The following is a 26,204-nucleotide window of genomic DNA, read 5'->3' on the forward strand; positions in this document are numbered from 1 at the left end:
AACAAAAGTTTGTCCAGCCGCAAAGCTGGACATCGGCGTCAAAGGCGTGAACACCACTTCAAAGCGGCAGTGCCGCACGAACGATTCGAGTAGGGCAACGCGTCAACATGTTTGGAGCCGGAGGATAATAAAAGAACGATTAAGATTAAGAACAAAAGGAGACGCGGCCGTAAAGGTGCAAAGGCCGCCGGGCTTTGTTTGCGACAGCGGCGGACTGGACTGGCACGCGCGTCGAGGTGACGACCGCCGCGCTTCCGGCAAACCAGCGCCAATGAAGCCGGCCGGCGATCGGCTCGTTTGCCGAGCGGCCACCTTTCCTCCAGCGGAGCCGCCGCTCGCTACTTGCATCTTTTGTGCAAGTTGGCACACAATGCAGCTGCCCGCTATTCTACCCACTGACGTTACGCAACAGCAAATGAGATCATCGGCCGAAAGAACAGCACTTCATACCTGTGTGAGTGTCGGATGAATAGACCCGAGCGCGCGCGTGCGCGTGTGCGCGCGCGCGCGCTCTGTTTTATAACGCCGTTCGTTTTTGGGAGACGACCAGAGATGACCAGAATGTTCTTTTATGCGGTGGGCATCGGCAGCCTCGACCATTTGTGTTCTTCTCCTCCCACGTGGCCCAGTTAGCCTATGAATTGATCGGAACAGATGAAAAAAAAAATGAACCACAACCACCAATTGTGATCAATGAGATTACAAACCAAACAAACGAACTCTAAAGCTGCATGAACATCAAAAGAAATAAATCCAGCTCGATTATGAACAAAATATTAATCACGATTATTTGGGGTAATAATTCAAACCCCGATTATTCCAACGATCATTTATTTTTTTTTTGCTACAAGAAAATGTTGAAACAAAACAAATATAAAGACCAATCAATGTAAATAAGTTCCTTTTGAAGTAAACAAAATGCATAAAGTTAGTTATTCTAAAACTAAAAAAGGGTGCAAAATTCCTCGCAGGGTTCAAACTTTGTTTTTCTTTCCGTGGGAGGGCGAGGAGCTGCTGCTGCTGCTCCTCCTCCTCCTCCTCCTCCTCCTCCTCCTCCTCTTCCTCTTCGAGGCAAGCCCGGCCGTGCGTTTGAGAGCGTCGGCGCCATTATCTCGCAGGTTGAAGCCGACGATGGAAGTGTTGGTTGCCACGGCGACCGCCGGCGCTTTGCTGCCCTGCAAACACACGCATGCGCGCACGCGCATGTGCCCCCACACACACACACACACACGCACGCACGCACGCACGCACGCACACACACACACACACACACACACACACACACACACACACAGACAGCGGCAGCAGCAGATTCTTTTTTTCCGTCGCGGGGGGGTGGGGGTGTTGAAAAAAATGTTGCGGAGAGGAGATGAAGTTGCACACTTGCGGAGGCGTGCAGGTCACCAACTCCACATTTGATTTCACGATTACTTGGGGAGTGTGCGGCTAATAAGAAAGAGGAGAGCGGGCCGGACGCTGACGCCGGCGCCGGCGCTGGCGTTCGCTCAATCTGCGGCAACCTTCAGTGCAAATGGTGCACTTCTTTTTGCACTCAAGTCGACGTGAGCAAAACGAGAGCAGACGTGGGTGACAGATGAGAGAGTTGGGAGGCATGTGAAGCGAGACATGAAAGACTTTTGAGACGCGCAAGACATATGTCCTGGGGGATGCGACCTGACACGGACCGGAGAGCCACGCGAGACGCGTGAGACCGAAAAGACACGAGAGACATGAAAGGACAACGCGAGACACGGACGAGAGAAATGAGACGCGCACATTTGGCCATTGTTTGGCGCGTATGATTAGCGCGGTGAATTGAGCTTGGCCGTTACGTCGCTGCGACCTTTCCTTCTTCTTGTCTCCTTGGCGCACTTATTAGTTGATTTCAGTTCAGGCCAGAGGGCGCAAGAGTAGCTCTCCTGCGGGAGGGGCTCGGACCTTGTTCCGCATTGTGTCCGAAAAGGCTCCACGGCCGCGTAGCGACCTTTCTGGCACCTGCCGTTCGATCGTTCAACTGGGAACGCGCGGCCCTCTGGCTGTTGCCATTAGCATCTAGCGAGCAGGGAAGAGGAAAGAACCGAATGAGAGACATCTTTGAAGTGCCACATGAGAGACACGCGAGAGATTTGAGACAAGAGACAGAAATGTCGGAAACCAGGCGTGAGCCAAAAAGACGCGGGTGAGGACGATTTGGAACGCGACGCGAGAGCCGTGCGCCAAATGAGACAAGAGCCACGTGGGACGGCAGACTGGAGCTGCTGGACAAGCGGCGGACGCCCGCCGGCAAGATGAGGCCAAAGTTGAGCGGCGAGCACCAGCGAGGTCTCGGCGGGCGCCGAGGCGCGTCCGGTCCGGCCAGCGAGGCGCTCGCTCGGCACGCCGAGCCCGCGATGGACACGGTCTTGGAGAGCCCCGCGCCGGCCCGACAGGCGACCTGTCCGATCGACAGGCGGCAAACTCTTCCCCGGATCGGATGGCCGTCGCTGTCCCCAAAGGAAGGAGAAAAGAAACGCGGAGGAAGACTGCGGGTATTTTGTAAATGTTCTACTTTATTTGGTAAGTCAATATGCACAGTCCTTGCAGCGGTATGCATTCAAACGGAGTTTGGAGCAAAGCAAAACCGGGGCAAAGGCGGCGAGCGCCTTCGCAGCAGCAAAGCGCACACAAAGCAAAGCAGCCCCGAAAGCGAAGCGAAGAAGGCCGTCGCCGCTGGACAAAGTCACCGCGCGCAGTCCCGCTAAACACACGGAATGGAGACACAAGACGCGTACGGGATCACCATGCGTTGAGCCTCGCGAGCCAAAAACATAGGCCGCACCCCCGCCTATCCTCCAATGCTCCTGCTCATTTCTTCATCTTCAAAATACATTCTTAGAAAACTAGTGGTACTCATAGACAGCAGTGGGTGTGTATGCAGCGACTATATTGCGGATATATTTAGCGTCTAGCATGGACGAAGCACTTTCACTTTCACTTTCACTTTTCCTGCTGCACGTTTTTGCCAGCCGGATCTCAATTGCCACACAATTGGCCCCGATTCGCGTCCTTTTGGTTTTTTTACCTTGTCGAGCGCCGCCAAGAGAGCGGGGCAACCCAATCACGCCATTTCTTTCAGAAAAATAACCCAACAAAAGTCAAAAGGTGACAATTGCCACAATATGACGGCGATTTTTGTGTCGCTTTCAACCGATCAATTTGCTTCCAGACGCTCATTGATTATACAGCATCAAGTGGCATTTGTTTTCAGAATTATAATATTAGGAGAGAAAAGAGATCCTTTTTCAGGAAACCAATCAGTCAAACGAGACTGCGGTCACACTATTGGGAGAAAAAGTATTTTTAGCTTTTCCCGCGAGATGAGGTCACAATCTCCGGATGGAGGCTAACGTCCTACGTTCCCAGACAAGTTGTGATGTTACGACAACATTTGACATGACGGCAAAAAAGTTTTCAAAGGGGACTACAATTGCAATATTACGAGCAAAATGTTTTTGTCGATATTTCCAGAATAAACGAGGCTGTGCTGAATTTTTCAAAAAAACGAGAACAATTCTTTTTGAAAGTCAATTTTTCCGGAATAAAGATAGACCGTTGAGAGAAGAGCAAAAAGTGTATTCATTTATTCCTTTGCTTAAACCCCCCCCCCAAAAAAAAAGTCAGCGTTTCCAGACTAAGAATGCCGACCGTCTTTCCGAAGATGCCTTTGCGTCGGCTGGGGCACATCGGTTGTCGCTCCAAGTGATCCAATTTTGTCTTTAAGAGAAATCGTCGCGTCGAGTGTTTCTGTCAATGACGCGTTTGCAAAAACAGCGTTTTTCGCTGGTGTGTTGGTGAACAGCGTTTCCGATTTTGAGATGCATCGGTGTCGGTTGGGCCGGCCGTCAGTGGCGCGCTCGCGCGTCAATCAAGCTCCGGCAGCTTTGTCGAAGCGGTCGGCCGCACGCATGCAAACATCCAAAAGAAAGCCACGCACACAACAAACAAACCGGCAGCGTTTTTGCGCCTTTTTTGCGCTGCGGGCACAGTAAGACGGCGCACGCGCCACTTTGCGGATCTTCTCGTCTGTTGGAGTCATGCGTGGTCGTCATCGATCACAACCAGTTAGCGCGAGTGCAAGAGAACAACCTCGGCAGCCCCAAAACACAAACATGGTAGCAAAGAAAAACAAACACAGATGTCGAGACGGCACATTTGCTCCAGCTTGTCCTTTTGTTGTACAAAAATTGGCACAGTTTTGTGGAACCAGCGCTGGCTGCGTCCTCGGCGGCGGCGGCGGCGGCGGCCTACGAGCAAAAAACCCTGCAAGGAGACGCAAATGGAGATGTTACACTCTTGTTGACTTCTTCCATTAGGAAGGAAAAAGGAGGCTCTCCTCCAACGCGTTCCCATGGCGACGCGCTTGTTTTGTTCACGTGACGGCAGCCAAAGACATTTCCCAGGAGATACCGTCAAGAGAGGAGAACCACTTTACAATGCATTTTGGGACGCACGGGGTCCAATGGCATGTGGGGGAGAAACAAGGCAGAATACTGGGAGGACCCTTGGCGTTTTAAGAACATGTAAATAAATACAATGAAAAGAAATGCATTTTTGATATATATATATATATATATGTATATATACTAGTGCTGTCAAACTCACCGCGTTATCGGGCGGTAATTACATTTTGCAATTGATCGCCTCAAAGTATCTGACGCATTTAAGGCATAATCCCACTCAGAAGTGCACAGCGAGCAGCAGAGCGGACGCGTGTGGCCCGCGGGAGTAGAAAGAAGCATTTGGAAAAAAGAGGGCAGCTTTAAATCTCCCAAATGTGAATACGTTGCTCTGAGCATGAGTAGAGAAGACGGCTGTCTTGTTTTGTGTTCATAAAGTTCAGTGTTCAGTTTAAAGGAGGAACGCGCGACGTGCTGATACCACCGGCAGCATAGCACGGCATAACATCAGACAATCACGTTGGTGTGCGCTTCAGGGACCGCTCGCAAAACAGAAACTCTTAAGAATATTACAAAGGGCCGCACGTAAATGTGTACATTACACACTTTGTTTGCACACTTTGGAATATTTCTGTCACTGTTCTGAGGCCCTTTTACGTTTTTGTAGCGAATACAAATGCTGTGTACTACAGAAAGAATGTTAATACTTTGCATTTGAAAATGTGCATTTTCATCTCATGAGGATTTGTTGCCGTAATAAAAAGATACATGACATATGAACAGTATGTCCAATGCCTCTATCCGTCTTGTGTCTTGTATCTTTCCATTCCAACAACAATTTACAGAAAAATATGGCTTATTTTGGAGATAAAAATGCGACCGAGTACGATCAATTATTTTCGAAGCTGCGGTTAACGCCATTCCATTTTTCTTATGGTTTGACAGCCCTAATATATACACAGACAATAAAGCAAAGTGTTCTTCCGCGACATGCGCTTTGCGGGTGTGTGGGACGTACTCGTCGGGGTCTTTCTTGCTCTCCTCGATGTAGGCGATGGACTCGGAGCGCAGTCGGTTGGTGACCTCGTACGTGCGCAAGGTGACTCCAAAGATGTCCTCGTGGTAGCGGTTCTCGTCCTGCCAAGCCACATGACGGTGGTCACCGTTTGCGCGCCATTCTGCATTTGCTGTGTTTGTTCTCAATTTTGATCTGGCAATGACTTTGGAACTTGCACGCACGGGTTGCGCATTTGCCCGACTTCAGTTGAGCGGCGAAGCACGCTATAGCGACTATTTCTAAGCAATCGCTCTTTATGGGTTCTCGCCGGGAACGGCTGCGTCGCGAAATGGCATCCAGCACATCCCGGCCGGCCTTATTGCAATCGCGTCCGCCGCCGTCCTCGCCACGGCCCATGAAGACGAGCGACGTCTGCGAGTCCCGTCCCGCTGACCAGCTTTGTTTTCAGGCTTAGTGTTTTGCCGGCGAAAACCAGGCGCTTATTTACCAACGCAACGATGACTTTCGGCGCGCTTGTTTCGCAATCGCAATTGACTTTGCAAGCGGCGGCGCGTGCTGGCCTTACCCTCAGCTTGCTGATGAAGAAGCCGGCGTCCTCCAAGCTCATGTTTCCGTGCTGCTTGAGGATCTGCTGCACGGTTTTCAGGACGTCTCCCGCCATGGTGACGTCGCCGCACACGTATATGTGGCCGCCCTCCTCGCGCAGGCAGCGGTACACTCGTTCGGACAGGTGCTCGCGGAGGATGTCCTGGACGTATTTCTGCAGGCCGACAACAGGAAGTGGGGTGCGGCTCAGCTCCGGGCCGCAGACGACACTCGCAAAATCAAAAACAAATGCTAGGCGTGCTAGATGTCTTTCTTCATTTCTTTCTTCTCATCTGATGAGTGAGTCCCAAGAGAACGGACGGAGAATGAAGGCTCCCGTGCAAAGGAAAGGCCCTAGGCCCAAATGACGTCGGAGCCCCGGTTAGAAATACTCAAGTCCGACTGCGATTCATAAATAGATGCAGAAATGAGGAAATAGTCAAATCCAATATGAAGAATTATTGAAAACATTGCGATAAACGATGCGAGCAACCAACCTGAGCAATTCCTGAGGTGAACGATTTCCGTTTGACAAGTAGCAAACGATGATAACGTTTTCCAAAGTGCCCCTCCCCTACCGGGAGTCTCCTACCGGCCAACCGGATTCCGGATTGAGCTGCTCGAGACGCAACCGCTAACAGCCGTCAGCCGACTTCTAATACTTTCTTTGACTCAAAACTCATCGGTGATCTTTCTTTAGCCGGGGAACGCTGTGAGTAGAAAAGGACTCAAACCTTAACTAGACGGGTTTCCTTTCCTTAACCGCTTCTTGCATAGTAACGCACTGAGCTCCAACTAAGCACTTTGGTGTTGACGGAGAGCAGAGACCAATACCTCAAAGTCATTTGTCTTTTATTGTCAGCATTTCACGCCTCCGTGTCGTATATTTCTGACAATATTGCTTCATTTCATGTGTAAATCTGCCAGTGTGGCGGTTTGGAGCGACGGGCAACCGCCATTTCACGTTCTCCTGAAACCTCATGAACGGCTAGATGTCATTTAGATGACACTCCGTATGTGGTTAAGTGGACTAAAATGTATTGCCCCCGTGGCCTGACCCACAGGCCAGCTCCCCCCCCCCCCCCCCACCTTGGGGAAACCTTTGGATTCAAACACAAGTGAACCCGAGTGGCGAGCTAGCGAGCAACTACGACTCCTCGGAGCCTTAGAGGACAACGCGTGAGCTCGCCTGCCTCCGCAGTTAACTTGTTCCTACACCAAGGTCACGGTAGGAATTGGATTTTCCTTTGCTTCCTTGGGATTGACTGAGCTTTGAAAACGCAGTGTGTGCAAGCTAACGCACGTTACGGATGGACACTCTGCTAAGTTAAAGAAAATGTGGACATTGTTCTGTTATTGATTTGGATTTTGATATTGTGTATTTTAAAGCGGTACTGTCCTCAATTTGACGATACATTTCAGAAAGTGACTTGGGTTAACCTAAAAGTGAGCTCAAACCTAAAATGAAGCAAATCATGATTGCTTTTTCGTCCAAAATGAGATATTAGAAATGACCGGTCAATAGATTGTAATAGAAATGAAATAGGATTATAAAACAGATTGAACTCAAAACCTTTTGTTAGCTCCTGAAATCAACAGGGTGAACTATAGCAAAAGGGGAAACTTGAAGGTGCATCTGCAAATCGATCGTGCTGGTATTTTTGTTGTTGTTGTTATTTGTCGTCCCGCCTCGTCTCGTTCATCGTAAACCGCCGGCTTACGTCTAAATTGCTCCGTCTCTGGTATTTTCTTCTTACCCATCTTACCATTCACAGGGAACACTACAACTAGTCCAGTAGCTTGTTTCCCTCTGCCTAACGGCTACAAAGTGCTTCGACTTGAAATAAGGCGCTTGTCCCAAGAGAAGCCTCGAGTGCAAAAAAGTAAGTTGGAGTCAAGGGAGAGGTACGAGTCCCAAGGGAGCGGTGCGGTCTCCGGTGAAGATCTGCATCACCGGAAGAAGGATGTAGTCCTGAGCTAAGGCTTCAGTCCCAAGAGACAGAATCTACTTTGGAGAAGATTCTACTTGCAAGAGAAGGCTCCAGTTCAGAGAGAAAGTAGCAATCCTGGGACACGCTCCTTGCTCCCGGATCTACTTCCAAGAGAAGGCTCAACTCCCGAGAGAACGGCCGACCCGCTCGTTTGGAGGCCGGCGATCGACAGTGGCGCTCCGCACGCACAGAACGGAAACGTCTCGGCCAAAGGATTTGTCTCGGAGGTGTCCATGGGGCATACCTTTGCTTTTCCGGGTTCTCGGGAGTAGGCGGTGTAGAGCTCCTTGAAGACCTCCTTGTTCCTGGCCTGGATCGTCTCCTCCTTGTAGATGTGGTCCATCTCAGACTGGCGACATCCAAAAACCAGGATCATGGGCCACGCCTCCTCGCCTGGACAAGGACACGCACAGAAGCAACTGTAGGGGGCGCACTCGTAACATCCTCCCCACGCTTTCCCTTTGGTGCCTGCGAGAGGACATCGAGTGGCGAGAAGCGTTCACTTGACCTCGGCTCAGGCCACTTGGTTCAACTTACTTTCTTTATGGAAGGTTTTCGACCGTTACGCTTTTATTAGTCTTCTTTGTTTTGTACGTAGAAACGTACGTTGAACTTGACAATGTAAATGAAAATAGGTCTTTTTTCTGGATTCAATACAAACAGGTAAATTCCAGTTCAAACAAGAACCGGCGACTCAGCCATAGCGAGACAATTACGATCGTGGCGCCATCCAAGTGTGGTCAGGTCTTCCGTGACAACATTCGAGGCCCGCGAATCCCAGATGGACCAACCCAAGAAAGGGGGCTGCGCTAAGCCTCTCTTCGGAGACATTCAGCAAATTGGGCTAACTCCTGTGATCGGCCCAGCGCGGACTCAAGCCCGTTTGTTACTTTTGGACTTTTGTTTCTTTCCTCTTCCAAGCAACTTCAGATATGCAGCAATCGGAAGGATCGGTAAAAAAACCCCAAACTTTTGCCACCAAAGGCCTGCAGAGATTCGAATGACGATGCTGGACGCTGAGGACGGGACGGACCCCCATTGGCTACGGCCCGTCTTCAGGACCTTTCCAGCCCGCGCTTGGCTTGGGCGTCCGCTCTAGGTCACCGCACTGACACTTGAATGGAATATTGGGATCATTTTCTCCTGACCTTTGTGTTGAAGATCAAACATCCTCTGCTGCCAGAAGCTCCTGAAGGGGGCGATGCCTGTCCCCGGGCCCACCAGGATGCAAGGTGCTTGAGGGTCTTTGGGAAGCCGGAATAAGGGCGCGCTAAGCGAACAAACAAACAAACAAGCAAGGTTGGTAAAAGTGGACCAAATGCGAGGCCGGCGGCAGTTTGCCGGGTTGCCTGCGGCAATACCTTCGCACGAAACAGGGCACCACTTCGCCCTTTTCGATCCTGTTGAGCCATGACGAGCAAACTCCGTGGTGGATCGGGCCTTCTCCGTCTGGAAGGGATCATGCACGAGGGTGAACTGTAACCCTGACCCCCACCTGCTTCTTTATGCTTGCTTCAAGCTCTTGATTGCCATTCCAAGTTGACGTTCATACCAAAAAGCCAAACCAGAATTACATCACCACGTGCGGTCATTGAAGTGTCCGCTAGCTTTACGCTAACCAACACAAAATGCAAAACGCTGCAAAACTGACGGGCTAGCGGAACGGTGTCTGGGTGGCTAGAAGCCTTTCAGCGACAAGTAATTCAAGGCAAGCGCATGGAGAGTCAGTTGTGAAACTCTTTTGTCTGTCTGTACTACTGCTGACCCCCGGCGGCCCACTGACGCAGGAAATCAGGTTGCACGAATGCATTCATTCTTTGCATTTGGTTTAGAGGCGCAACAATGAATCGATTCATCGTCAACTAATCGAATGTCAACGACAACTATTTTGATAATCGACCACGTGAAGTTAATATCGTCCAAATCCTCAGAGTCTCATCCCGTCAGCAAGAAATTTCGGTCGTGCGCCATGAAAGTGGACGGAGGATCTTTGTGTTTCACCGAAATGAGACATTTGCAAACGTCTGGGCTCACTTTGCAAAACATTCAACAACATTTTTCGTTCTGGCGGACGTTACGGACCGAAACCGGGAACTGAATCATAACCAGTTTCTTTCTGCACTGTCAATGTGAAATAATGACGGGTTTCGGAACACAGGAAGGGAAATGACTTTTTTTTTTCATCCGATTGGGCGATTAATGGGAAAAAAAAAATTATAGACCGATGAATTGATTATTGGAATAATGTTTACTTGTAGCCTCAATTGTGCTATTACTGAAAACAGTTGTAGCAGGTGTTTTCTCTTTTGGGCGGCTGGAAGGGATGAACGGCTTCCCCATGGGTAGAGAGGATTTTATTCAGCGGGTCGCAGCGAGCGGGCCATTGTCCGATTTGGACGAGCAGGGCAGCGCACCTTTGGCGGCGGTCACAGCAGCTTTTGTTCCGATTTTGCCTCCAGACCAAATTTACAAGCAATCACATTTCCTTCACAGCCTCAGGCTCTTTTGGAAGGCGCGACGGTGGAATGTTTACACGCCTCAAGCTATTGTTCTTTTTGTGATGATGATGATGATGATGATGACGATGACGACAGCTTTGAGCAACAGCGGAAGCGATACAGTTCTTTCTTGCTGTACTTGAGTACATTTCTCAGGTATTCGTTACTGTGCAATTGAAAACCAGTGAGTACAAGTGACGCTTTGTGTTGCACAACCCTTTTTGTGTGCACTTGAGGGTTCGAATCGTAATCCCACTGAATCGAGTCCTTCCACTTTCAAATCGTATAACATATCGAAAACCGTATCGAATGGTCTTTTGTGGAGGGATGCACACCCCTATTGACAACCGTTGAAAAAAAACCCCCAAAAAACCCACAACTTTTTACTTCTTGACAATATGCCCTCAAAAAACATTGACTCTAGTAGATGCATTAGTACTTTTACAAGAGCGTTGTTTAAAACGGGCACTCGACATTTATTGTTCCTTTTTAGGTTTGCGCTCAAGCACGTTTCAAAAGTATGTACTTGCAAACAAACAAGCCCTCCAGTAGCTCGGTCAAGAAGCACAGCGGTCACGCTTATTTTTCTCACCGGAGTCCCTTTGAGAGTCTGGCATCCACCAGTGAAAAAGAATGAGGCAAGACGCAGCGGGAACAATACTGAAGCCGAAGAGGAGGTTTGGCGGCGCCAAAGGCAGCGGCGGCTTGGCCTGACGGCGCCTTACCTTTGGCCCGGTAGGAGACCACGGCGACGGTGAGGTGGATCTCGCCGGGGTGCAGGTCGGGCGAGGAGCTGATGGAGTAGTAGCGCGGCTGCAGCAGAGGCAGCTGGGTGAGCAGCAGCGTGGACGGCATCTGCACCGACGGGAACTCGTCCAGGACCTCCACCAGGGTGGGCGTGTTGAACCACTTCCACTCCTCGTACTCCTGCAGACCCTGAACAACACGCAGCAGATCGAGCCAATAGAGCGCGCTCCGCTCCGGCCGGCCCCGCCGCGCACGACTTGATGCTGCCGTTGCCGTGGACGCAAACCAACCAACCTTCCCCCCCCCTCAGGATTATCCTCCTGTGACTTTCTTCGGCAGCGCAAAAAAAAACAAAAAACCATTTTCGCCGCTCACTGACAAGCACGATGGCCTCGCGCGTGGAATTGTACCGAAACGACAAACAAGGAACGGCCGCAAGTTCCTGCCAACATGTGCCATCCGATGTCGTGCTTTGTGTACAAGTGGCTCCCCCAGACGGTTACAAATCGAATCAAATTCCTTGTTGGCCGCATAGCTATCTATACAAAAACTCTTGAAATCTACAGAGACAATCGGCGCACATCCGAGACTTTTTTTTTTCCTCCTTCTTTGCTTTTGTGGCATCACGCGAGAGGGCTGGAACACATCGAGGGCGTCGACCTTCATTTCGGTGGGGAAAGCCGATCCGAGATAAGCGGGAAAAGTCCTCGGTCGAGAATGCCAAGACTGAACGGTTAAATACTGATCACTTTAGCCCATCCGGGCACTGAATTTTTCGATGGATGTCAAAGCGGACCACACATTTCCAAGCAGTCCTTGTTTTGGCTTTCGGCCAGGAGGTGAAATTGTTTGCCAAATGGGATCAATTTGGAAGAGGACAAAGACGAGCAAAGTGGATCTGATTGGATTTACCTGGACTAACAGTTTCTTCGCGGGGACCTGGTTTGAAGAGCGGTATTTTTGAGCGGGCTTTATTGGATTTAAAGCAGTAAGCCGCGCAACTGTTGCCTTTTCCAAGCAAGTTTCCTCTTTTAGCCGTGCACACGCGCGCGCACGCGCAGCGGATTGCGGCGGCGTCTGCCAACTGTTTGCACGTGTCATCGACATTTGGATGGTGAGTATTTTAGGCTGCCAAAAGTTGGCTGCGAAGACAAACATCGGGCACTCTGCTTAGACATGACGTGAGCAGCCGGCCGACTCCAAGAAGACAGGCGTCCTCGACAAAGTTTCGACAAATTGCTGCTACTCTGGCTTTTCTTGCTTGCCGCTACGCGGTGAGAAAAGATGTAGATTGCTACGTTGTAGTAAGGGCTAACCGCTATCCTTACTACAAGTAAAGATGTAGACTACTACGTTAGCGTTTCACTCCGATTCCTGCCTGTGTTAGCTTTAGGGCTAGCTGCTATATTGTGTGTTAGCGTTACCTTCTATAACTTTGAGTCATGATGTAGACTGCTATGTTAGCTTTTGGCTCGCCATAGCCTACGGCATGGGTGTCCCCTTGTGATCAAAGGTAGAATTTCACAAGTGCGGCATTTTTATTTTCTTCCCATGAGAAGCAAGCGAAAAAGGGTCAATTTCCCTTCGAAAAAAAGCCTCGACTGCGACACCCTCAACGGGAAGGCAAATCTGTGCCACGCGCACAAAGGATGAGAAAAGACGGCTTCAGTTCACATGTAGTTCATACAAAAATAAAAATGGAATGCGACGCCGCGCTTTTGTTTCCCGGACTCGATTGAGACGGCTTCCTTTCCGCGTCTCTATACGTCAACAACAACAACGGCGCGGATACGTGAGTCACCGCTCGGCCTCAGCCAGACGTTTTTTTTTTTTTCTTTCCCCCTTCGCGCACTGCACTGCCAACTGTGGGAGGCGCTGGCGGGACGAGACATTGCGCACATGCTTTTCGGTGCGATGTCAATTCACTGACAACAGGCTCCCGCGTAGCAGCAACGAAGGCGATGTTTCATGTCGTGGATTTGACATCATTTTGAGGATTATCTATATGCGACGTCAGGCGAGGAAAAGCAAAGAAATCCCAATGAGCCGCGCATTCATCGGAAACCACACGACGACTTTGGCAAGTGACTTTTGTCCTTGTCGCCAGTATCCTGTACGTGCTTCAAATTGGCCAGCAATTGGATGTCTTTGAAGGAATGGCCCAAAAACGGGCCGACTTCAGGCACGGATTCAAGACTCTTTTTTTTTTCGCGGGTCTACTCGTGGACACGCGTCTACCAAATTTCATGTTGCGAGGTCAAACTGGCATCAGGGGCAGATTCTGGGGGTGCTACAGAGCCAAAACATCCCCGTCAGACCAAAAGAGCGGACTTCCCGTGTCTTTTCAGACATGGCTTCTTGACACTTTTTTGCGGGTCTACGTACGCCAGACGTGTCTAGTAAACGCCATGTTGCTAAGGGAAACTGGCATCAGGGGCAGATTGTGGGGGTGCTACAGAGCCAAAACATTCCCGTCAGACCAAAAGAGCGGACTTCCTGTGTCTTTTCGGACATGGCCTCTTGAGACTCTTTTGCGGGTCTAGTCGCGACAGAGGTATCTACCAAACGTCTTGTGGCTAAGTGAAACTGGCTTTGGGGGGCTGAGATGTGTGAAACGACTCTGGAAGGTGGTACGGAGCCAAAGTGTCTGCGTCGACGCAAAATGTCCACTTGCTGCGTTTCTTCGGGCAAGGCTTCCGGAGCCTTTTTTTGCGGGTCTACTCAAGACAGGCGTCGACTAAATTTCACGTCGCCAAGTGAAACTGACCTCGGGGACGGGATTTCCCAAACAGTGCACTGCAGCGAGCCCATTTCTGGGATCGCCAACCGCCACCACGCATACATGCGTTTGGAGATGAGGGGCTTTGTTGATCGTGACAAAGACCTTCGCAAGCAGTTTCGAGGAGGCCATCGCCGTGAAACAAAACAAACATTCCCTCCTCCCCCAAAAGCATTTTGCCAGTGGCTGCCTATCCGTTGGAATTTACCTTACTGAGCACCTCCAGTCTCTTCTTGTGCTTGTCGTTGGTGGCCAGGGCGGCGAACTGCTGCAGAAGGACGGGGCTGGGTGGCGTGGTGATGTCCAGGAAGTACTGGAAGGCCTGGAAGATGGTGCAGGGCGGGATGCGGCTGTCGTTGGTCCAGTTACTGATGACGCCTGCCGGGGTCAGCAAAGACGGAGGGTGCTAAGGGACGCAGGGACGCAGGGACGCAGGGACGCACGCACGCACGCACGCACGCACGCACGCACGCACGCACGCACGCACGAGGCCAGCCGCCCGCCGCCCGCCGCCCGCAACTTTTCAACATGCCGCCGCGCGCACGTCCGGACGGCGCCACGGGTCAACAAAGCTTCTGTCAGTTGACCAAGGCGGAGCCATTGAGAGGACACACAGTGGCTTATGACAGCGGCGGGCCTTCAGACCATTGATGGTGCACTCGTCAAAGGCACGCTTCCATACTCGGTCGGCCGCTTCCATTCAATATTTACATCGACAACACGGCGCTCGCTGTCGCCAACGCTCTCGCCCATTTGCGCGCCGGCCGCAATCATTTCAAAATGCTCTTCGGACATCGGTGAAAAGACGCAAAACTGGACGTGCTCTTTTGACGCGCAAATGGATGAATCAACCTTTTGCTGAATTCTGACAACACAAGCAAAAAAATAAATAAATTCTCGGCCGACTTTGGAGCATTTCGAACGGTCTTTCAACAGCCACAGGAAATGATGTTCCGTGACACGCTAAGCACTGAGCCTATGAGAGACCAGACGGTCTTCTTTCGCCAGATACAAACTTTCTTGTTTTCAGTCTTTTTGTAGAAAGAAACGGAAAGCGGATCGGTAACCTTTGTGACTACTTGTGGCTTTTGTGACACATCAAACAACCCAAAGGAGACTGAAAACGGGCGGCTTTCGGTGTCAAAATAATCACAGACGCGCAACTGCGAAACACGCCGCAAGTGATGCTGACTCTGCACGGCTCCAGTTGAATGCCGACGGCTTTCTCTTGTTTAGGGGTCGTCGTTCGGAGCGGAACTGGCCGACGGCGTCGACCGCGTGGCCATTGTTGCATGAACGTCGCAGCCGTGGTAAAATCGGCTATTCTGGTTTGGCACCGCCGTCCTCTGAACGTCGAGCGTCGGGCGGCTAAAGTCTTGCGACGGCGGGTTTGTCGCCATCGACGCGAGCGGCTGAGATTCTCCTCCCAACGTCGATCTTCTTCTCGAATCCAAAGCGATGCAAAAGTGCCATCTGCTGGCGTCTGCTGGCCGTTACACTTTATGCAGGAGCTGGAATTTCACGACACCCTGGCACCTTCGAAGGCAACGTGTTCGTTATCGTCCCATTCTCATTCTCGTCATTTTTTGAAGAGCAGCTTCCAAGGCCTCGTCCTTGCCCAGCCGTTGCGTACGCGATGAACGTATTCGTCGGCAGCGGGGCAACTGCCGGCTGGCCAAAATCAACGGCCACGCTGGCGAGCGAGTTCATGCGGTCAGCTGAGCCACGCTGGCGAGCGAGTTCATGCGGTCAGCTGAGCCACGCGCTTCACGCGGGCGGGCGGCATCCCGGTCTGGAAAAGAGCCAATGTGAGGAGGCCGCTCGATGCGGACAGGCGGCATCCCGGTCTGGAAAAGAGCCAATGTGAGGAGGCCGCTCGATGCGGACAGGCTTCCGGCTCGGGTTGCGGCCTTGAAGGCACGTCTCGTCCGCATGTTGCCACGGTTACTAAGAGCCTCCAGTGATTCCGGCGAAGCACAAAAGTGCCGGCCGGTGTTTTTGGGGCATTTTCTTCAGTTGTTGCATTTTCAGTGACCTTCTGCCCCACTTGCGTCGTGGCTTTTTACAGCTCCAATTTACAGTTGCGCGGGCTCGGTGTAGTACCAAGTTGTGCCACAACATGCCAGGCAGGCAGCGCCGAGCGCAAACGGGAGACACGCCGCGTAAATCGCAAAGCAACAACTTGTGCTGCTCGCGCGTGGCTTCTTGAGCCTTTTTTTTGTGTGGCTCCGCGCCTAGCCAACGTCACGCGGATCAGGCAAAGTGGCCCGGGGGGCCGAACTGTCCGAAAGAAGGAAGCAGCAGCAAAAAGGGCTCCGTGCGTTGACGTGGAGATGAAGCTGCGGCTGCATTAATATGCTGCAAGGATGCTTTTCCCTGACGGGCCAATTATTTTTTTGCCTCAAGAAAAATGAGCAAGTGCCAAAAGGTCAGAAATTTCAATAATAAATATGTAACAATGTTAATGAACAATGGCTGGCTGGAGAAAGCAGCATGTGGCGGATGATTAATTAAGAACAGAATGTCAGGAAAATCTCGGCGCTGGCACTCCAAATCGTCACTTTGGCTACTTGCACAGGCAGTCCACACGCACGCACGTGAAAAACACACACACACACACACAAAATATGTGGCACACACCCACATACAAGACACCCGCAAATAACACCTACACTTGCACGTGCTCGCACACACACGCATGCATGCATGCGGATAGTACACGACAGGAACCCAAAACACACTTGCACGCACACACGCAAACGCAGACGGGTCGACACCTAGCGCGGTGTTCCTCTCCTCCAGGAACTCGACTCTGACGATCTGATTGACATCGGGCGCGTCCTCCAGTTTGTGGATGAGAGCGGTCACCAGGTCCTCGTGGTTGCCGGCGAAGACGCCCAAATGGTCGCCGGGGTGGTAGCTCAGCTTGGCGTGCTTGCTGCCGTCCAGTCGCACGAAGATGGTGGAGCGACTGCGGGCACAAAAGCAAGCGGCCCCACTAATTGCTCGATTTTGCTTTCACACCCGACGGGCAAACGGGAACGCCCTCTTGCCACCTTCCCGGTCGCGAGACGGCAGGCGGCACCGAGCCGGAGCGACGAGGCCCGCGAGCTTTAGCTTAGCCCGCCAATCGCATTTCACATGACGCGTTGGCATTCAGCTCGCAGACTTTCATTCGGATCCCATTTCAGGGAGCGACGCCGGGGCGCCGCTTGCCGTCCAGCGAAGGCGTCAAATGAACTCCGCGCGACCTCCGTCACGTTTCAAATTGAGCCCAAATCAGGAAAAGGTCATGACAGCGACACACTCACTTGGATTTGGGACTTTGGAGGTTTTGCGATTCCAGCATTTTGGCCCCGTAAACTGTCTTCTTGTGGATGGTGGACAGTGCTGGGGGGAAAACAAACAAAAGAGCAAGGAGTCCCATTGTTGTCCTTTTGTCAAGGCTAAAAAAAAAAAAAAAAAAAATCAGCCTTCACATGCACTTGCGCTGTGCTCTTTTCCTATGGACACGATCGGAAACACTCATTTCATGAAACGCCAACAAGCAGTTCAATGTCAAACGTCAGCGCATGCTTTGAACAGGGGGGAAGTAGCGCCATCTAGTGGACAAACTAATTCAGCGTCATCCAACTTCAGCAGCGACACGCTTAGCGCTTTGGTAGCGAAGAGCTGTCAAAGGTTGCTGCGTGCTTTGAATGCGGGGAAAGCAGCAAAGTGCAACGTGCAAGCAATATGCTTACGATGACCCTGCAGGATTAGATGTGAAATGTTGCTGCATGCTTGCAATGCTGAAATATGATTTATATGGCGAATATTGGTGCGCTGGACCAAAATAGCCGCCTGTTTTGCTTGGCCCGACATCAAAAGCTATGCGAGCTTGTCATTTCCGCAACGAGGAACAAACCGTTCAAAAGGTGTCAAACATTCAGGAGCGAGGCTACCGTGCAGGAAACCTCGCTGCATGCTTGGAATGGGGGAAAATGAGCGCAGCCTCGCGGGAAATAAAACATCGCTATGACCCCGTCAAAAGCGACACACGCTTATGATGTCAGGAGTGAGGCTCCCTTGGAGGCACAAGGTGTGAAAAGTTGCTGCACTCTTCGAATGGGAGGAAATGAGGGCAGCCAAATACCAAGGCCGCATTAGCCCACTTAGAGCGCCGCCCGCTTGTGACGTCAGTAGCGAGGCGGCCTACAGCAGGTGTGAAATGTTGCTGCACTCTTTGAATGGGAGGAAATGAGGGCAGCCAAATACCAAGGCCGCATTAGCCCACTTAGAGCGCCGCCCGCTTGTGACGTCAGTAGCGAGGCGGCCTACAGCAGGTGTGAAATGTTGCTGCACTCTTTGAATGGGAGGAAATGAGGGCAGCCAAATACCAAGGCCGCATTAGGCCACTTAGAGCGCCGCCCGCTTGTGAGGTCAGTAGCGAGGCGGCCTACAGCAGGTGTGAAATGTTGCTGCACGCTTGGAACGCGGGGAAGCGGTAGAAGAGACGGCGCACGGCTTTTTGTTTTTACCATCGGTGAGAGCCGGTGCCTCGGCGGCGTAGGTCAGGCGGAACTTGTTCTTCTTCCAGCTGCGGTGGTTGCTGATGAGCGAGTCGTTGGCTTTCTCGATGTTGACGTCGTCGCCCACGCAGAAAACGTCGCAGGCGGCCTTGAGGCGGGGAAGAGGGCAAAAAGGTTCAAGAGGCGGCTTTCGCTTTCCAGGGGCCCCCATTTTTCCCCAAATGAGATGAGAAGGCCGCTAGAGTCGCAACAATTTTGCTGCGCTTCTCGTTTGAGCACCGGAGGCGGTTGTTTGGAACGCAATTTTTCCTCCCCGACCCAACGGCCCCACGAAGCAACTTGTCTTGTCAATGTTAGCAATATCAAGGGGGGAGTCAAACCTAAACATTTTTCCCCAAGAATATGTTCCATGCAGGCCCACTAAACCCCCCGTTTTTCTCCATCTCAAGGGGGCGGCCATTTTGCCACTTTCTGTCGACTGAAAGTGACATCACAACTGCTCAGGTAACGACCGACCACGGCTCAGCTTCAGAAAAGAGGTGAGCCGTGACTGGTCCTTACCTGAGCAACCGCCATGTCGTTTTCAGTCGACAGAAAGTGACAAAATGGCCGCCCCCTGAGATGGAGAAAAACGGGGGTGGGGTGGGGGGTTTTCTCCTCTTCCACAAAGGCAATACTCGCCACAATGCCGTCCGTGTTCAACTGGCGGGCCTGCATAGAACATATTGTGGACACTAAATATCTGTGGGTTGACTTCCCCTTTAAAGATATTGTCGCTGTATTGAGGGAGTTCCAAAAATGAAAAAATAGAGCCAAAGCCACGTTGGCAAGAATCTTCCTTGCTGCGCAGTAGAGGGAAGAGAAGAATTTGCCCTACACCTTGATTTTGGGAGTCCCGAGAATGGTTCCTACAGGCCGAAGTGACTAAAACTGGCGTTGGCCGGAGCTCGCGTCCGATCGAACGTCTGGAAAGCAGGAGACCGTCCGAAGAAACCCGCATGAAACCATTGGAATCTCCTTGGCGCTGCAAAAGGCTTTGTTGGCCAGCGTTTTGGAGCCGCTTGGCCCCAAAACCTTTCCTTTCCACGAATCACGCCACAACGGTTATTTTCTGCAAAGCAGCTTTGCCGATCGCCCAAAGCGCGCTTTGACTCGCCCCCGCCATTAACGGCAGTCAAGGAGGAACCTTGGAATTTGAGCCCACGTTGCCTTTTTGAGGCCGACGGCTTGCGACTTTGCGCTCAACGCAGCCACGCGCCTCCTGGGGGCGGCCCGCTTGGCCCCGCGTCTCTTTTCTGCTTGTTGAATTGGATGCGGAGCGAAAGCCACCTTGAAAACCTTCTTGGCCCAAGTTCGGAAGGACTCCTCCTGGCCGCACAGCTCGTCGCCCTCCCCCATGCGGAGGATGCGCTCGCCCCCGAGCTCCTCGAACAGCGTGTCCACCGCGTGGGCAAAGGCGCAGAAGTGCGGGTAGGCCCTGGATCCCAGGCCGAACACCGAGAACCTGCAAGACGCGCGCACACAAACGCACAAGCGTGCGCACACGGAGGGACGCAGAACAGCCGTACACGGGCACGCAATCGAAACATACAGACACAAAATGACGCGCAACACACAAACAGGACACGGAAGCACAGAAAGCAAGAAAACGTGCACGTATACACGCGTCCGCAACAAATGCACGCACGTAGACGTCAGACACACGTAGACGTAGACGCACGTAGACGTAGACGCACGTAGACGTAGACACACACACACACACACACACAGCCCAAGCAAAACAGCAAACAACACGCATACAGGAAGGCACGCACACGCACACAGAGTGGGATAGCGTTAGCCCGGTGGAAAAGCCCCCCGCCACTCCCCTAGCCAAAGGAAAACAGGCCGAAAATCCTGCCGACGCGTTTGCAATACTTGAGGGGTTTTCGTTGTTTCTTGGCAGGCGCCAGGTCGCTGTCTTTGCTTTCGTGGCGCGGCTTTTCCGCCCCGGCGGCGAGCGGTCCCGGGCCGTGGGGCGCGGCGCGCCAGCTGCGTTTCACAAGCACACGTTGCGGTCGGACGCGGGCCAATTCTCGCCGTCGATCGCTCGCCCTGGTGCCAATCGGCCGCCGCTCAAGCGCCCAATCAATCAAAGACTAATTGGCCTTCACCGAGACCTTATTTGATTGGTCTTCCGCCCACCGCTGACCCCTCGTGCCCCCCGTCCTCGGTTCGCCCTTCACCCTTTCCGGAGCCTTCATCCGCTCATCCGCCCATGAATGCCCGTCCTTACGCCCCCCCCCAAATCAGCCAAGTAAGAGTGTTAAAGTGACAGCGTGTAGAATCTTTTGATTGTTCCAAATCTAAAGCCACCATTCATTTTAGAAATAAGGCAAAAAATAGCTTCTACCACATCAACGTGCATTTTTGGAGTATACGATGGTAGGTCTAGTAATGCCTGGCCGCCATTCTCCAGCTATGGCTACCCGCAGGAGACAAAGTTAGCAAACGTAGTTCTTCCGCGTGGTGACGAAAGGATGTGTCACAAATGCAACGCGCTTACTTTGTCACTTGAGGGAATACCACAAGTCGTTTGGGATGACATTTTGCTTGGTCCTCCGCTCAAGAAATGGGTGGTAGGCTCGCGCCGTGCGCGGCTCGCTCTGAGGCGCGCGTGCGTTTCAAAATGCGCGCACTTTGAGTTGAGGTGCTTGCATTCTATTAGTTGACTGCTAGATGCCACTAAATTCTACACACTGGCCCTTTAAAATGGAGAAGGAAACCACCTCTTCATGTTTTCATCCATCCTCATCATGCAACCATCCCTTCGCCTCGTCATCCACTCATCCTTTTTGAAAGCAGGCTTTATCAAACTTTTTCTCACCCCATATTTTATTTTGACTGAAAAACGAAAACAACTGTATAAAAAGTGAGACTGTTGGGAATTGCCGACCCTTCACACTATAGAGGGATTTTGCCTTCCTACACTAAAAATGCCTTTGCAGTGATTGGGCAGTAGCGACTTCCAAATTGATGCCAATGACAAAGAAATTGAAAAAAAATAAAAATGATATATATATATATATATATATATATATATATATATATATATATATATATATATATATATATTTTGTTTTTTTACCCCCCAAAAATTGGATAAGAGGTGACAAACCACCAATAAGCATTTTCCACGGAATCGGGGATACCGCTCTCTGAGACAAATGTCAAAATAAAAAAAAAAACGTAAATGATTACTTTTTTTTGGGGGGGGTAAAAATCATTGAAAAAAAGCAAATGCGGGGATCCACTGTGTGCAGTGGACAGGACCCGCCCACAGAGAGCGAAAATCTGCATATCATTGGCGTCCATCCAGAAATGGCATTTTTTTTAAACTCCAAAAATGCTCAATTAAGCAGGGCTACAGCACCAATAACCACTTGCCACGGAAAACAGGGGTTTGATCCGTGACCCTACCCCGCCCACAAAACAAAGGAAAATAAAAAAAAGCTGCAAATTGATCAAAATGCGAGTGTGCGGAAGTGGCTAATTTTCGATATGGACGGTCAAGGGGCCTTCTCGGTTTAGCTTCAATAACAACACCAAAAAAAATGCATGTCATCAAATATTGGAAAACAAATGTGCAGGGTCCACTGCATGGAGTCCACAAAGTTTGGCAAAGTCTATACGAGCTGAGAGCAGAAGAAGGAGGAAGATGCAGAGAAGGTGGCGGCCGGTGAAGTTTTGGCGTACCTGACGTTGGCCAGCGGGCCGGTGCTCTCAAAGTCCACTTTGGCTTCGGGCTCGTCGCTGGACGACTTCCTGGTGTCCGAGTAGGACGACACGCTGTTGAAGCGAACTTTGTAGCTCCTGAGAAAATAGACGCGCACGCAAAAATACGCTTAGGTGTTGCCACAATAAAAAAAAAAAGAAAAAAAAAAAGAAAAAAAAAACGCGGTGGCGTCAACGACCCACTTTCGGTCTTCTGTGTTGGACGTCGGGTGTCGCATCTCCATCAAGGCGGCTCCGAATTTCTACGAGCACAAGCGAGCGAGTGACGTGAAGACACGCGGACGATTTTGCCAGCCGGGTGAGGTCACGGTGAAAAGGTCAACCGACCTCCCCGTTCTCAGGCGGGTCGCCGTTGCCGAAGGTGCTGGTCACCACCAGCACCAGCGTCTCGTGCTCCAGGTCCACCACGTCGTAGTCGTCCATGGACATCACCTGCAAGCGGGCGGGGGGGTCCATACGTCGGAAAAATGTCAAGCGGCGTACGCGCCACGTCGGACTTGTTCCGGAAAGCAGACGACACTTGCTTTGACTAGCGAGCGTCAACCTGAGATATGAGTGCCTCACTTTCCCTGACATGCCTCTGCTATCTTAGCGCTGACGCATAATGGGAAATGCCATAGACGGGCCGAAAAAAAGACTGGCATCAAATGAAGGCCTCGGTCGGGCCTTTCCCTGGCAGCCGGACGAGGAACGCCAAAGCTCTGCTCCTGCGACTAGAAATGACCGAATGGCTCTCGGCGCTGCGGACACTCTGCAGAAATGCTGACGGAACATAAAGCCGGCAGAGCTCTGAGAGGTCCGCAGACTCGGTCGCGGAGGCCAGAGCTCAAAGCAAACACGGGGCATCGGCGTTTGGCTGTTATGCCGCGCGCCCAGCCGTCAACAGAAGTGACGTGGAAACGCAGGTTGAAAACCACAGGAGGTCGGCGACTTTTTTGTCACGGCACGGCCGCCGCCGCCGCCGCTTGAAGAGCGAACGGGCACGATGCCGAAGGCGCCGCGGGCGCTTTGCGCTGCGCGCGCCACGCTGGCGCGCCCGCCCACGCGTCCGCCTTCCTCCCCAGCTCCCCTTTGTTAGCGTCGAGGAAAAGAAACCCGGAGGCAAAGCGCACCGCGCCACAAGTGAGCTTTTGGGCCGGCCGGCGCAGGCAGGCAGGCAGGCAAGCGCGTACCTTTGCATCAAAAGCGTGCTTGAAGATTTCGCACAGCGTCTTGGCGTAGTCCTGAGACTTGCCCGTCTCGGTGGCAAACAGGATGGTGGCCTTGACCCGCTTGGCCATGGCCGCGCCCATCAGCTTGGCCGAGAACTTCACCGCCCTGCCGACACAAAAAGCAAACGCTGAAGGCGCCGGGGAAGCAAAGGGCTCCCGACGGCCGCACTTTTGGGGAACGGCCTTTTCAAACGCATCTCTTCGGACGCAAAAAGAGATTGACGTCGGCCGCGACGCGAGCGTCCAACCAAATTGACTTTACGCGTCTCAAATGACGCCGCCGACTTTGTCCACTGGCAGCACCGCGCTCACTGCGTGACTTGTAGACGCGCGTGCGACCGCGTGGGCGAGATCTGCAATCGGGACTAATCGTGAGTGCGGTCACAGAAACCCGTCGCGCTACGTGTGGACGTTTTTCTTCTTCCCCGCAGCGACCGCGGAATGCTCGGCGGGTCAATGTGTGAAATTCGCCCGCGAAAGTGCGCTCGTACCAGCTCGGCCGCCCGTTTGCGCTTTGGGCCGGGCGAGCACTCACTTGGCCAGTTTCTTGAAGCCGATGGCTCTCTTCTTGGTGGGCGTCCCGTTGACTCCTTTCCACACGTGACTGTGCCAGGGGTCCACCTGCGGCAAAGGGGAGAGGCGCCGGCGCCGGCGCCGCACCTTAGAGGACAACCTGCGCCACGGACTTCAGGGCACCGCGGCGATCGCGATCGCCGACGCGCCAGGCTTGCCGCCCAAGCCTGCCTCGGAGCTTTCAACAAGACTTGGGCTTGGTTGGGCTTTCAAAGGAAGCTTTCAAGTTAGGGTGTCAGGGGCATCTAATCAGGTCGGAGCTTGACGCCTTGCTTAGGTCTCCAAACACTGACTAAGTGCCTCGAGTTCAGGTTTTGAGCCAGTTGAAAGATACGGTTTCAAGTTAGAGTTGGCCGTCGGGGTTAGGCTTTCAAACTAGTCTTAAAGTCTTAGTCTCGAAGCCGCGGTTAGGGTTTCAAACTAGTCTCGGGATTTCAAGCCAGGGTTAGGGCGTCAAATAAGGCTTCAAAGCTTTGGTCGCGGGCTTCAACCAGGGTGAAGGTTTCGAGTCGAGCTTTGAACTCGGGAAGGGATTTCAAAACGAGTTGAAAGCTTTGGTTGGCTTTTGAACAAGGCTTTCATGATTTCAAGTCATGGTTCAAAGCCGGGGTCAGGGTTTCAAACAAGGGGTGGGGTTTCGAGCTAGGGTGAGGGGATCAAATCTGGCTTTCAAGCTTTGGCTAAGCTTTTAAACAGGGTCACGCCTTCAAGTTAGGGTCTCAAGAAAGGGTTCGCATTTCAAAGTAGGGTCCCGGCCAGGGTTACAATTTGAGGCCTGGGTTTTGAAGTAGGGTCTCAAGCCCGGGCTCAGGTTTCAAACAAGCGTTAAGTTATTTCCTCAGGGTTGGAGGCGAAGGTTTCTGTACAAGGCTTATAGTGCTTCAAAGTAGGGTCGGAAGCGTTGGGGCAATGGCGGTCCTCGAGGGCCGCTGCCCTGCCTGTTTTCCTGGATCCCTCCCTGCCGCAACGCACCCGATTCAAATGCTCAGCTCACCGGCAAGGTCTGCGCAAGCTGGATAACCATCCCGATCATTTGAATCGGCTGGCTTGCGGCGGGGTGGCATGGAAAACGCGCCGGATGCCGGCCCTCCGGGGCCGCGATCGCCCGCCCCTGGTCTAAAGGCTCGAGTGAGGTTTTTAAACAAGGCGGAGGCTTGCAAGCTGGGATTCTTAAGGGTCGCAAGCCTGAATTTGGGGATCAAACGAGGTGGAGGGTGTGGAAAGCGGGCTGCTGACTGGGCTTTTGGCTTTGTGTTTGAAGAGCCGGCAGCGTTGGGCTTTGCCAAGTAGGGTGTGAAGGGTCCCACCTGGTACTCAAAGGAGGGCGTGAGGCGGTAGTTGAGCATCTCCTGGTGGAAGACGGGCGTAATGCTGCCCGACATGGGCGGCACGATCCACACCCAGTCGCCCGGGCATCCGCCTCGCACGCGGTACTCGTTCTCCATGTGCTTCATGAACGACTCGGTGGCCGAGTGGTGGTCCACGATGGTCACTTTGCACACCTGAGCGGGAAGACAGGCCTGAAAAATAACAAAAACGCTCCATGGGACCCTCCCGCCCGCCCGCCCGCCCGCCTGCGAAAGGCTCAAGTTCCGAGGATATATCGACAAAGTGAAGCTAAGAAAGTCTCCAAACGAGCGAGCGACGGTCAAAATAGTTGCGGGTGGATTTGATCATCCATTTGTTGTCGATGGAGCCATTGATCATTGCGCCAGAAGTCATAAAAGTCGGCGTGACCGGCGCTGATCAATCTCGGTATTGGCCAATATCCAAGCCGCAGCACGGGCATCATCTCGGGAGCGAGCAGGTTGTGTCGGGACACCCCTAAAGGTCACTCTCGGAACGAGCCCGGCCCGCTCAGTCCAAACTAACTACGGCGTCACGGAAAGCGGGGGGGGGGAGAAGACGACGGCGGGGGAACCTGAAAGCTGTAGAGTACGGCGATGTTAATCTCCACCAGAGATTGGTCTTTCCACAAGGAGGACGTCTTCCTGGTGTCCAACGACATCCTTTTAGCGACATCCTGCGGACGCTCACAATGTCAGCCGCGGGCGCTTGCATCGTTGACAAGAGCAACAGAA

The 26,204-nt window shown here is 52.2% G+C and overlaps 1 protein-coding gene across 6 annotated transcripts in view; it reads right to left on the minus strand.

Annotated features, from left to right (window-relative positions):
• Positions 1 to 2,529: 2,529 nt before the first annotated feature.
• The window catches only part of nos1 (nitric oxide synthase 1 (neuronal)), a 51,196-nt gene continuing 27,521 nt past the window's right edge, over positions 2,530 to 26,204 (minus strand). For 3 of the 6 annotated variants that reach the window (XM_086031888.1, XM_086031887.1, XM_086031892.1), the window contains 20 exons: positions 26,045 to 26,146; positions 25,431 to 25,625; positions 24,086 to 24,171; positions 23,512 to 23,656; positions 22,667 to 22,771; positions 22,523 to 22,581; positions 22,301 to 22,417; positions 20,483 to 20,596; positions 19,895 to 20,069; positions 18,575 to 18,713; positions 17,366 to 17,444; positions 16,832 to 17,025; positions 14,263 to 14,432; positions 11,254 to 11,464; positions 9,392 to 9,479; positions 9,179 to 9,300; positions 8,275 to 8,423; positions 6,020 to 6,214; positions 5,455 to 5,573; positions 2,530 to 4,299 (listed from right to left, as the gene is read on the minus strand). In XM_086031888.1, coding sequence (XP_085888014.1) covers positions 4,284 to 4,299; positions 5,455 to 5,573; positions 6,020 to 6,214; positions 8,275 to 8,423; positions 9,179 to 9,300; positions 9,392 to 9,479; positions 11,254 to 11,464; positions 14,263 to 14,432; positions 16,832 to 17,025; positions 17,366 to 17,444; positions 18,575 to 18,713; positions 19,895 to 20,069; positions 20,483 to 20,596; positions 22,301 to 22,417; positions 22,523 to 22,581; positions 22,667 to 22,771; positions 23,512 to 23,656; positions 24,086 to 24,171; positions 25,431 to 25,625; positions 26,045 to 26,146 — 2,580 coding nt within the window. In that variant the 3' untranslated portion in view covers positions 2,530 to 4,283. Of the gene's footprint in view, positions 4,300 to 5,454; positions 5,574 to 6,019; positions 6,215 to 8,274; positions 8,424 to 9,178; positions 9,301 to 9,391; positions 9,480 to 11,253; positions 11,465 to 14,262; positions 14,433 to 16,805; positions 17,026 to 17,365; positions 17,445 to 18,574; positions 18,714 to 19,894; positions 20,070 to 20,482; positions 20,597 to 22,300; positions 22,418 to 22,522; positions 22,582 to 22,666; positions 22,772 to 23,511; positions 23,657 to 24,085; positions 24,172 to 25,430; positions 25,626 to 26,044; positions 26,147 to 26,204 lie in introns of those variants that run through there. The other 3 variants (XM_086031890.1, XM_086031889.1, XR_015086965.1) reach the window with 2 other exon arrangements.

Source organism: Filicampus tigris, chromosome 5 (genome assembly GCF_054856515.1).
Source record: "Filicampus tigris isolate MCC_2025a chromosome 5, RoL_Ftig_1.0, whole genome shotgun sequence".
NCBI classification, from domain to species: Eukaryota; Metazoa; Chordata; class Actinopteri; order Syngnathiformes; family Syngnathidae; genus Filicampus; species Filicampus tigris.